General features: G+C 37.6%; 1 protein-coding gene across 1 annotated transcript in view; it reads right to left on the bottom strand.

Moving 5' to 3' along the window:
* The window catches only part of LOC125315325, a 213,988-nt gene extending 205,257 nt beyond the window's left edge, over positions 1-8,731 (bottom strand). Inside the window, exons 1-2 of the mRNA XM_048279776.1 lie at positions 5,820-8,731; positions 3,212-3,800 (exon numbers count right to left, since the gene is read on the bottom strand). Coding sequence (XP_048135733.1) covers positions 3,212-3,800; positions 5,820-8,726 — 3,496 coding nt within the window. The 5' untranslated portion in view covers positions 8,727-8,731. The remainder of the gene's footprint in view (positions 1-3,211; positions 3,801-5,819) is intronic.
* Between the last annotated feature and the right edge of the window lie 4,752 nt (positions 8,732-13,483).

Genomic DNA, 13,483 nt, shown 5'->3' with positions numbered 1-13,483 from the left:
TCCCGTTTGCACTCAATTATAATCACAATCGCAATTTACCGTCGAAGCAGCAAGAAATTAATTAATAAAAAAATCTTGGGTCAGACCTTTTCTATCAAGAAGAGAGGTTGTTTATGAGGTGGCATCTCATTCTCAAGTTGCAAAGCAAGTATCTCCACTTTGCTACAGCCATCCACCTTCAAGATCTTCAATGCCGGCCAACGTAAAGCATGTGTTCCTGTATAGATGCACTTCAACTCTGGTAGACGCTTAAGCTTGAGAGAGGCTAACTCAGGGAACGCATCCCTGGGATCTAGTCCGTCGTTCTTGATGAGTTCCACAAGGCCACCACATTCATCGATCTTCAACTCCTCAAGTTGCATTAGATCCCTAGCTACTGAGGCTGGAAACAGAGAGGTGAGGCTCTCGCATCTGGAAATGGTAACGGAACAGAGACACTGGAATTTGACTTGACTGTGAAGTTCCTTATCCCATACATGCTTTAGCTTTGATAATCCCCATAACTCCAACTTTTTTAGCGGGAAACGAGCAATGGGATATCCATCTAGAGGACTCAATGGCTGCAGTTTGAAAACAACTTCAAGCGAATCACATGATTGTACCTCCAAACTTTCCAAGCTCTTGAGCCGTCCAAGAATGTAAGAAGGAACAATGTTCACTAGCTTATTGCATCTATAAACACCGAGCAACTTTAGTTTGCGGAAAGACTCCGTAGCAACTTGATTGTCCCATATTGTCTCAACGCTATCCATACTCCCGATGCGTAATGTCTCCAAGCTAGGAAACGCAACCTGCAGTATTCGCTCACGAAATTAGTGATTATGTTAGTTTGAAAAGTCCATGAATACATATGGAAGAAGCGGTGGTCCTAACAATCTTGGTCTATCTATTGTGGCCGCATCCTCATCTTGCAAAGGTCATGCCAAAGCTTTTCTGTTTATGTTTTGACATATTATTAGTCTCTCCATATTTTTTAAGGACAGTTCAAAAGACAACATGAAATATTTGAAAACAAAAAGGACGATATTCCTCAAATTTGTTTGATTTGTCCATATTAGCAAATTTCCTTTTTCATTTTACTAGAAGTAGTTTCAATGTTTCATTTTGGACAAGTTTAACTTCAAAATTAGTGTATTATTCCTCATACTCTGTTAGTTAGCCTGTTAGGTTTCTATTAATTTACTCAAATTAAACCTGTGCGATATAAATAATATTACAATTTATTAAGTAATAATCTTTAATTTATCCAAAATATACGTAAAATATGTCAGGGACATCATAACTTCCGGTTAAAGTCAATATCAATCATTTGTATTCAATATTGTATCACTCTAAAAAAATTGAAAAAGTCAAAAAATAAAACAATGAAGAAGGGATTGCTTGGGTCAAAACGAACAAAACTTATTTATATCATTTTACACTTGAAAGAACTCAATATACTTAATTGATTGAATTTTCCTTTTAAGATTCATTGCTTTGTTACCGTGTTGGATGGACCAATTGTTAGATAAAAATTGTAGGTGCGTGCAAGCCATGCGCCAAAGATTATGTGCAGGGTCAGCAGTGTGGGCGCGTGCGAGCGGCTGTAGTGATTTTTCGGTTCTGCCCTCCCTCACGCGAGAATATTCCTGTTTTGCAACTGGCTGACAATTTCGCGATATTTTTTTTAGCACGTAAATTTCCTGTTTTGCCTTAAATTAAATATGCGTATGAGGTCCGATCGGCGCGTTCTTGGTACCGACGTGTTCCTATTGAAATGCTCTATGTTGTGGTACATTTTTGTACATGTTTGAAGCATTTAAAGGTATAAAAATACGTGTGAAAAATATGCGTATAATTTGGGATATCGGTGCATTTTTAAGCTATATTTCCCTATGTTTTTTTAAAGTACAGAATATTGATTTCATGTAAATGACCACTCATGGTTCATAGATAGCATGTATAAGATGCTTGCAATTTCAATTCGAAGCAAACTTGAACAATGGTAAGAGATCCATTGCACGTAGGAAACCTTGAATATCAAGAGAGTAGCATGTTCTGTTTTTGTCACTCATTCTTGCCCATGAAAAGGGAAAAAAGAAGAAGAGGAATGCTAGCCAAAGAAATCTAGTTGGAAAAAGCTTACAACACAAAGCATGGATTGGACAACAATACCGACCTGGACTAAAGGGTTACTGGATTGTATAAGGTACACCATTGACCGAGCACAGTGAGGGAAAGAAAAGAAGTAAAGAAAGCATGAAGTAAGTAGAGCTTGAGGTAAGCACTCTGTGAACGTCCCACGCCCCCTTATAGAAAGAAACTCTCAACCAGAACCACATTCCTTTTGCATGAGGATGTAGCTAAAAGAAATAAGAATTGAAAGGCTGGCAATTTACAATATGAATTAACTTGTTTTGAAATGATTATCCGACAAATCCAGAAATGACATGAATTGATATGAACTTAATACACATAAATTTTATAATAAAAATTCAAAAATATAGTGCTCTCCAATGACATTGCTATATCACAATCTTTTACTATGTAGTTATCGGGAGTGACTTTAACCACGTAATCCGAGAGTTGGCACTTGAGCTCCTTGGAGATTAATTATCCAACTTTTGTATGTATAGTGACTCTACTTTATATTCTTCATTTCAATTCAAAATCACAATTTGAGGAGTAACTCTACTTTGGCTTATTCAGCTTCTATGGTGCGGTGATCATATGGAAAGCAATCAATTTTAACCAAAGTGGGCCTTGACGATCGTGCTTTGTCTCCAATATAACTATTTATTTGTTAGTTTTACTTATTTAGCTGGCTGGCATAACAATTATCCATATGTATATATCATCTTTTACAATCTCTTAATACTTTGCCGTGATTGATCCAACCCTCATTGATGTGAATTGAAACTAGCCAATTATTTGTAACGCTACGTGGCAACTTGAAATACAGAGCATGTAAACTTGTGAAGTGCTATGCCCATAAAGTTGATGCAATGATTGGATTTTTGTTATATTTAAGATCTTGACGTAGCGTTTGTTACGTACCTCTTGATTGAAGAGGGTAGTATTGCGTGATTTGACACGATCCTCACTCCAAGCTTCTCGGGAACCTGTCATCGATTTTTAATTAGATGAAAGGAATGCCATCTTTTGCATTGCAATGATGAATTAATCTAAGAAGATCTTTAACGATTAAACCAGAAAAAAAAATCAATCTTACACTTTCTGCGAGAGAAGCACGTCAAACTTTCCAAACCTGCAACGCATAAATTGGTTAACATCGAGAATACTAGAGTTTCTGATGTTTCTATTCTCAACCCTTCATCCTCTATAACAATCGCCTCCATCTTGTTGCAACCTTGTACCTCTAGTTCTCTCAATTGTAGGAGAGATTGAACCATGGATGGGAAAAACAGAAACCCGAGGTTGTTACAGCCAAACACCTTCAATTGCTTTAAATTATGGAATCTCACAATTCCACAAGGATTCTTATTCCATATGCACCTCAAGCTTGGTAATCTCTCTATATAGATGGTGTTTAGCTCAGAGAGAGTCTCAATATTTGCATCGGCGCCTAGTCCATCGAGGTCAAAAATTTCTTGGACCGCAACGCAATGTTCTACCTTTAAAGTGTGTAGCTTTTGTAGTTTTACTAGTGACCTGGAGTTGATGACCTTTGAGAGAGATTTGCATGAAGAGACCTCAAGAGATTGGAGACTGCTCAGCCCCAACGGAGATTCATCGGTCCATATATCTTCCAGATTGGGAAGTCCAACCATTGTCAAGGACTCCAAGGATGGGATTGAAACCTGACGGATAGACCCATCAGCATACGTGCGATAGCAGGTTATTACAAATGGTTGCGGAAGAAAATTTACAGACTTTAGGATAATTTTTGCATTTACAAAAATCTATGATAACAAAGGCTAGTTTACAATCAGAATAGGTACTTCACGACCACAAAAACAACTAATGAACTTCATTTTTTTTTTATTTGCAATATATTGGTGGACGGTTTAGAGTTTGTCTGCAATTTATTAACAATAACGGAAACTACAGTCGTCAAGAAATAGCATTCATTCAGTTTGCTAATGACTACGAAGATTAGTGATCCTTAGAGTAAAAGGAAGTACATTCAAGATAAATTCCTTCCTATAAGGTAAACCACTCCCTCTTAGGTTATGTTACTACTTTGATGTTACATTGCTCATTTTGTCGGATGATTGCCAAAAAGTACTACACTATCTCACAATGCACATTACTACCATGACAAAATTATATAGAAACTGTAGAATGACCGTGGTTATGAAAGACATAGGCAACTTACAAACAAAGGACAACATCTCATGGAATGATCAACAAGGCAAGTTTCAATCACGAGAAGTAAATTATTATGCTATAATTCCTTAATTACAGAAAGGTATGTCTAATTTACTACCTACCTAAGTAAACTTAGCAATCTTGAAAAGTAATTTAGTACTTCATAAGGGAAATTACTGTCATAAAAGTTTAGTTACTACAAGTAACTTCCTTTTGACGCCTTCGCCATCCACCTAAGCCCGCTTGGGCTTTGCCGGACCCAATCAATTTATGCGTGCAATATTGTAATTTATATAATAAGAATAAACCTACGACAGGGCTAATTTCCTTTCGTACTTGATAAATTTATAATGACAACTTAAATTTCTCTCGATGTAAGCTCATGTTTAATAACTTGCAAAACTAATATATTGCACGAGCCTTGAACTCCACCATCAACTTCAACGATAATTGTCACTGTTTGTCCTTAGTTTACTTACTTCTATTACTAACAATATCCAATTTAACAGCTTACCTACTACACTAAAAAATTGTTAAACAATTAATTACAATTTCCACCTATTTGTCACATGTGATTTTTTACAATGAGTTGAAAATTTCCAATATAAATAAAGAAAAATGAGGAAAAAAAGGCAATGATCTTGAAAGAGATTAAGACAAAAAAAAAAATAATAAGATGGTTGACTTCGTGAAAAGGGCTTTGAAATATATCCCAAGCATATGAAACGATCAAAGAAAAGGATAAATTTTTTTTTTATTTCATTATGCATATAGCCTCCCTAGTCAGCTATTTAATTTCAATACGCCCTAATTTATATAACCACATTTTCGAAGTAAGTGTTTACCGATTTAAATCTTCATGGGGGATCTCGTGAACTTTTTCCTAAAAGTCACTCAGTAATGCCTTCGACTACGAGATATTGGCACAAGTTGAAGATGTATGTTTTTTTTTTTTTTTTTTGCAATTAGAAGTTGAAGATTTATGTTTGTTATGACCAAAGTGCTTACATATATCTATATCTGTTATATGCTTTGCAAGTATGAACAGGCGTGTAATTGTGTGCGTTTATACTTGTAGGGCTTATGCAATGACTAAGTGCTTATTGAAACACACGATAGGAAAAAGACGTGCATCAATTAGATTAGCATCGTTGCTACTATTTGAAAACCCAATCCCCTTGCCCATTCTTCGTATTGATTTTTACCTAAGCCATCTAGATATCATAGTTTTTTTTACTTGCCGCATGTAAGCTGCAAATAACTCTAGTCCTATCACAATCTAAATTTACATGGATTTCATTCTATTTGGTGGAGTTCTACGCAATGAAGAGTAACAGAAGATTGCTTTACGCAATTACAGAGAAGGCATGATTAGGATAATGTAATTAGGCAGAAAATGAACCGAAAAAAGAAGAAGAAGAAAGAATAAGGACAATAATCTATGTCACATCTAATTAGCAAATGAACAAAAGATCATCAAATAACATATTGTTTTGATAGAAAGTTACCTGTTGCCCGTTGAAGAATGCAACTTGAGTGCCAACATGGTCATTTGATGTACAACTTGAAGGAGCCATCCCGGCGGCGCAAAAGTTCTTCATATTCGGCAGATCACGCAATTTCAAGACATGCAAATTCCGCAACTCAAGTTTGCCACAATCATCCACTTCTACAATCTCCCGCATTAAGTGACAACTGACAACTCGGATCTCTTCAAGGTGTGGAAGTTCTCTCAATAATGAAAGAGGAAACAAAACTTCCATCTTGTCACAGTTTTCAACTCGTACTACCTTTAATGCACTGAAGGAATTGGAGGAGATGTGGTTGCTGCATATCTTTTCCAAGTTGATGAGGTTATCGAAAAATAATGACTCCAACATCTTAAACTCTGTATGCGATGGTAATTGGAGGACGTGATGGACAGAGGGACTATTCTCGACCTGTAGGTGCTTTAATTTCGGAAAGCCTTTCTGCGATAACGCGCAAATACTTTGCTCAATTCCATTTAATCCGTCTAAAAAGAGACCGTCGGTTTTGCCTAATAAAGTCTGTATGCATCCTTTCCGAAGAATATCGCTCATTGGATCCAACTGAAGCTCCAACATGCTCGACAGCTCCAATGTGCTCGACACATTGCGACTTCGCCCGCGTGGCACATCACCTATCCAGATTTGGTACTTGGTTAGTTTCTCGACGTTTAGATCCTCCGGGAGCACACTCGGATCGAGAATGGACACATGCAAAGTGCAGAGATTCTTCAAGTTATTCAACTCAATAAGACCGGCATTAGTGGGTGGAGTTTGCTCCACGGCATTCCAACGATCAAAACTATTCTCCATATACAACTCCTCCAATTTCATCAAGCTCCCAAGCACACCCGGTTCAATTATCTCAAGTTTTGAGCAATGGTTTAAGTCTAACAACCGCAGCTCCACCAATAGTCCAATTTCTTTTGGCAATCGTTGAATTTTGGAGTTCGCAAAGCTGAGAACACATAGCCGTTTTAGCTCGCTGATCATGGCTACATCCTCTAACGAACAATCATTTAGGCACAGAGTGTGTAAGTTCTCCAAGAACTGGAATGGCGAAGGTGAACGAGTGAGCCGCACCCGAGAAAGATGTAAGACCATGAGTTTTCTCATAGAGTTGAAACATGAGCCTGGGACCTTAAGAGATTCATTGTTTGTGAACAACAAAAAGATCCGCATTTCAGGGCAATCTAACTCTTCAGGAAGCTCCTCCATGTCGACGTAGGGAAAGCATACCGATGTGCAACTTTTCAGCTTGTCCTTCGGCAACTCTATCACCGACTTATCGTGATTTTTCAACACCAGAAGAGGGTCATCTCTTGAAGCCACCGAGGCAACGAATCCACGAACCAAGTCGTGTATCTTGAAACCATCAACATCTTCATTGTCTTCTAACAAAAAGGATGAGGCTTTCAGGGTTCGGATCAGTGAGCTCAACCTGTCTCTCACTTCTTCCATGCTGCTATCTTCTCGAAATAACCTCGAACCCACGCCATACCTCACCAAGTTTTCAAGAGAGGGCTTAGAGACACCATAAACAACACATAGGCGTAACAATGACTTCACCTCCTTGCCATCCTCCCCTTTGAAACGATCATAGCTCAACTGCAACATCTCGTTTATCGTCTCACTGAGTCCTCTGTTTGTAGACATCTCGATTTGTCTCAAAACATCCTTCCATTCGCGAAAATCCGCGTCTCTAAAAACATTCGCCATTGCAATAATTAGGAAAGGCAAACCTGCACATTTGTTGAGTGCTTCATCCACCAAGGATTTGAATGGATCGTGATGAACTTTGTCGCCCACCGTCCTCTCAAACAGTCGTTTTGCCTCTTCCTCCTTCAGCGCATCGAGGAGGAAGTCCCTGTCGCAGCCCATACCCCTACTCAAAACATCTTGGAATCTTGAAGTCAACAGCAACTTGCATCCTATGACTTTGTTGTCGTGTCCGCAAGGAATGCCTACTGACTTCAAGTCAAGCCCTTTCCACAGGTTGTCCAGTATTATGAGCACCTTCTTCTTCTCCCTCACCTCCTTTTCCAACCTCGTGCGCAGACGTTCCGCTCGCGAATTGACGTACTCCACATCCTTTATGTCCAGGTCCAACGCGTGCGCAATCTCTCCTTGAATCCTCTTGATGTCTTGATTTTCCGACACGTCGGCCTTAGCGACCCAATCAAACAACTTCGCTTTCTTTATCCTCCTTTCGGCGTCGTCCAATAGGGTGGACTTGCCGACCCCGCCCATTCCGTGAATCCCGACCACGCTATTGTTGTTATCAGCAAGAGCAGCCATGATCTCCTGCATGATCAATTCTCTGGATTGGACCATCCCGTCGTCCTTAAGCTTAATTGACATCGAGGCAAAAGGAGCTGAGGCCACCGCGGTGGTCGACTGTACGACATCTTTGCCTTCTCTCCTGGCCGGAGTCGGAGCAGCCACATTCCCCGGAGCAGGACCACTGAAGGAAATATCCTTGAATTCACTGCATTCTCGAGCGAGTCGCTGAAGGAGCTCGATCTTTTCCTTGGCCTTTCTGCTGAACTGATAGCGACAGTTGGGGTCGGGAAGAGTCCCGTAGCAGCAACTCTTGCTCGCCTTTTCAAACTCTCCCAACAGCTCTCCCGCCTCCTTCAAGGCCTTCTCTGCACTCTCGTGCCAATCGGTGACTTGACTGTAGACCATCCGAATATTGTTTCTGGCCACTTCGACGGCATTGTGGATCCTCTCAGCCTCGTACGCCAGCTTCCCGACTTCCTTCTGAAGATCCTGGGCGTAGCTCTTGGAGGAGATCACGTATCCGAATTGGCGCTTGACGGGAACAACTACCCGCTTCAAGATATCCCATGCAAAAGATGCAACAGGAAGGGCAGGATCGATCGACATTTTGCTTTGATTTTTTCTTTTCGAGAAAGAAAGAGCGATAAAACGGGGAGACAGTGAAGAAGAATAAGAAGGATGGTTTGGCCGAGGAGAAGAAAGAGCGAAACAGAGCCAGAATGATTGAGAGAAGAACAGGGGAATAAGATTTGAGCGCAGAAAAGGATGACGAATCAACGGGTGAGCTTCAGTTCTGGAGATCCAACGATTTAAAATCAAAGAAAGACCGCAGTGGGTCCTATCTGTCAAGCCACCAACGTGGACTTGCAAACCATATGTTAAACGTTGACGGGAGTGCGATCATTTTCAAATCACAGCTTGAGGGCCAAACTATTTTAGGAACATTCATTCATGTATCTCGGAAATTCGACGTGACATGCCACTCGTTGTTTCAAAATTTTATGGCACTCAAATTATCTTTGAAAAAGTTACATACCATTTAAGTGATCAGAAAAAAGTTATAATTTTCAAGTGAGCACCATATATAAATCATGGCACTTAGCAATCTAAAAAAGGTTACGATATCTAAGTGATCGCTGTACGAAAATTATAATGTTTTTATCTTCCATTTGATTATTTCTCACCGATGTTTAAGTCTCCTTCCTTTCCTCCACTGTTAATTGGTCATGCACTAATATCTAATTAATGTTGACCGTTAGGTAACAATATGTCTTGACTTTTCATGTATCATATTACGAACTTTTAGAGGTTTATTAACAGAAAGCACCTCAAATCAATCCTTCGAGTGAAAAAAAAAAAAAAACTCAGTTCAGAAGGAAATATTGAAGTTGTTTAATTATTTTGCCAACCGTAGGTGTTAGATTAGAATATGTGAAATTACTCCTTAATCTGTATATCCATTATGACTATTCAAAAAGGTTACGCCTAATTTTTAAAAATAATGTTTTGACTAATTAAAGTCATCAGGGACGTTCACTTTGTAATTAAGGTGATAAGGACCTTTTGCATGGCAACTACCTAATATATGGAGAATAAGTGCACATACTAGGAAAAAAAATTACCATATGAAGTTAGCATTCTCCTAAAGTACGCAATTGTTTTCACTACAATCTAGGGCCATAGGTGTGGAGGTTAAGCCAATGAAATATCCTGCAAAATCAGTTAAGCTTAGGCCCCCGCGTAGGTTACTCTAACTCAAATAGCATGCACACAATTTGTGGGATTCAAACGAACGATTCCCCAGTTTCGAGCTAAAACTTTCGCTATGCCTTAACCAATTGCACCAATCTTGGAGTTAAGTAAGCATGACATTTTTTTAGTAACGAGCAATTTTACTTTACATTCCGCAACACTTCTTAAGAAAATGATTATGTCAATGTAAAAATTACCGTACTACATATATTCAATAATTGTACGAGAGAGATGCTCGGTAAGTATAATGTTAAAGTAATAGTAGCATATGATGGGTATTCATCATATCGGCCACGGATATAGTTGAATGTTAGGCGGCTAAATTTCTATGCGTATATTAGTCTCACATGACAAACATGCCCATCAAAATTGTCCTTTTTTTTTTGTGGTCCAAACAAGATTGTTAGGTTGGAAAGGTCAATTTACCCCCAATTGGGTAGATGCATTATCACCGTTCGAAAGTATTTTGACTAAGTCAAAACAATAAAAGTCATGAGGCACATATTTCTTTGTAATTAGCATGATAAGTATATCCTAGTTAGTAGTGCATAAAATTCAATTTTCTCGGCGTGTCTAGGAAAACGAAAAACCCCATTGTGATTGGTCAGTACATCCTCAAGTACTTTTTTTATATTTTAAGAGGGGCTTCCATCGTCAACTAATCTAACCATAAAATTAGATGTTTGCCATTGAAAAGCAATCCGTACCGATCAATTTATAATATGTTGATAAGATTGCGTATTACTCTAAATGTGTGCTACTTGTACTTGGTAAATGTATCTATTATAGGGGTAAATGATTTTCATATATGGTAAAACTTTCATATGTTGTAGAGACATTCGTTAATGGCAAAAACATGTTATTTTTAGTGCTATTTTTGTTTTATCATAGCAATATCAACAAAAATCAACGAATGATTTAAAAAATATTTTCCTAAAAATGAACACTTATATCGCTTATAAAAATGAATGAATAAAAAATATATTTTATCTTTCACGAAAATATCCATATATAAATTATCGTCCACAATAAGAATATTTTTAATTAGCTAATTATTTCAAGACATACAAGTAATTATATTTTAAAAAATATTTTTTGAATTTTTTATTTTTTGCAAAATAAAAAGAGCCTCATGTCAAAAAACATATTTTGGGGCGCTTTTTATGGTGAAACGATTCAAACCAATGACGGCAGTAGGCTAGGCTTAGATTCCTGCCTGGGCAGTTGAAGTTCAAAAAGGTTCACAAAAGTGTGTCCAAGCTGGGGCGAGTCACTCATTCATGTACAGTGCAAACGAGGCGGAACTTACATACGGTGATTTTCTTTGATAGCCGTCTTTTTTACAGGACAAGAAGTATATTTCATTTGAATTGATTATGTAATAATTTTTGGATGATTGTAAAATTAATAGTCTATTTTGGACCACAAAATAATAATAATTAATTAAGTATTATTATGAGGTTTACTCTTTTAAGAATTTATATCTCACGTGTGTTTTTATTCTCATAAATACTCAAAAACTGTTATGTTAGCACAATCTAATTCGTTTCTGTTGACAACATATCTCTCAATACCAGAAGCAAAGAGCAAGAAAACGGAGAGAGAGAGAGAGAGAATGATGACACATATACTGGAGAAGAAGAGAGAGAGTTGGAGGCAGAATGGTTGTGCCCAACAAAGGATGAGGGATCAACGGCTAAGATTTAGTACCAGCGATCCAAACGATCTAGATCCTTGAGAACGACCCAAATGCCACGCCGAGGAAGAAAGAGGAAGTCGAATGGTGGCAGACTGCTCCACGTCGTCACTGGGCCAAAAGTAAAATTTAAAGAAAGAAGGCTGCCACTGTCAGTCGGTAGATCATTACATTTCAATAAAAGCTGACTATTACTTGAAAATAAGTCTTGATTTTTTTTGTTCATGCCAGCTGGGGCGAGTACAATACTCATGACTTTGATGTAACGTGACTTCAGTCTAGACCCCACATGTCCCCATATCATATCTGTATCTGCCCTGTACTATGGTTTAAATTAGCAATATTTATTCACTCCTTTGAGCCCCGCACGAGGTCTCTTCTTCGAAATTTGAAGGTTGACAACTGCCTTTTTTTGTGTGATAAAAAGTAGCCTCATTCTCTTAAAAATATTCTCAATTTTAGATTAAGTCTTAAATTTATTTCGAACTTTTTTTCCTCAAAAAAACCCTCCAATTTTATGTTCAATCTCAAATTTGTCCAGAACTTTTTTTATCTCAAAAAATACCTAAACTTTAGTATTGGTCCGAAATCTACTCCGAACCCTTTTTTTTTATTTAAGGAAAAAGTTTATCAATTTTTACTCTAATCTCATTTATGTTCCATTAGCCCTTTGTCCAAAAATCACCGTTAATCGTCTCTAATTTTCGTATTCTAGAACGGCTTCATTTTGAAGAACTTCTTTATTGGGGTAGAATTGTTATCCACATGAAAATGCAATATCGGTCCGTACCTATCGTCATATTATTTTGCTAATGCGATTTTTTTTATCAATGTGAAATTATCACGTCAAGTTGGGATTCAAACTTGTGATTTTTTAGATAAAATAAAATTCGAGACAGATTTGAAACTGCACTTAAAATTTAAGCTTTTTTCCAAGAGAAAAATTAAGTTCGGGGCAATGGTAAGTGAAGATGGACGTACGCATAGTGAGACAAAGTCCAACATGGCCCTTGGTGTTTTTCACACTCCGCCTCTACAGTGCATAGTAATGGTGGGACAGAATCATGACTTTTCTCTAAACCCCAAGCCTTCACTGGAGGGTCTAACTCCTGATTTCTTGGAATAAAGGGGCACCAATAATGTGTGCTATTTTTAATAAAGGGTGATAGAAAGACATTTATGACGAGTCTTTATAAATAAACATCATTTTTTCTTTTCCCAGTGAGTCAAATTTTGTTTATTGAAATATCAATAATTTTCATATTTTTGGTGATAGAAACACGACTTTTTTTTTTATTGATGACTAGTATCAAACATCTAACAATTTAGAGCCTTAGCAAAGAGCCAGACCACGAGAAAGAAAAAAGGAGATTGGTACATACTATGGAGCTTAGTTTATGGCTTAATTATACACCAGTCAATTTCTCAACTATAGGAATGGATTATTTTCGGTATTATTTTTTTTTATGGACCGGTCACCATCATCAATATCCATGTCTCCGTCCTTTCTCCCATTACTAATGGACATGCATTAATGAGATATCCATCCTTTCATCCTTTCTCACCATTAATGTAATAATCCTAATCCATCCTTTTTTCCACAGTTAATAGAAAAATATTAACTAGGTACCAATCCTAGACCCGCTCGTTGCACGGGTCAATGAGATCATATTCGGAATATAGAAACAACGTCATAATTAAAATAATTGTTAGATTAGAATGTCAATTGTAACTATTACATTAGATGTAACTTCAATCAGAATTGATAGATCATAATTTGTATTGAATATTGCTACTCCATACTTGATAAAGTTAATAAGGAAATCGATTGTGAACCATGACATTGCTTCGTGGTCCCTCGTTCTAATTCTAGTTATCACAAATGATTGGGTCTGTTTGGAGTCTTTACTTCTAA

The sequence above is a fragment of the Rhodamnia argentea genome, chromosome 5, assembly GCF_020921035.1.
Source record: "Rhodamnia argentea isolate NSW1041297 chromosome 5, ASM2092103v1, whole genome shotgun sequence".
NCBI lineage: Eukaryota > Viridiplantae > Streptophyta > Magnoliopsida > Myrtales > Myrtaceae > Rhodamnia > Rhodamnia argentea.
The sequence above is the reverse complement of the archived record's forward strand: the minus strand, read 5'-3'. Positions and strand labels throughout refer to the sequence as shown.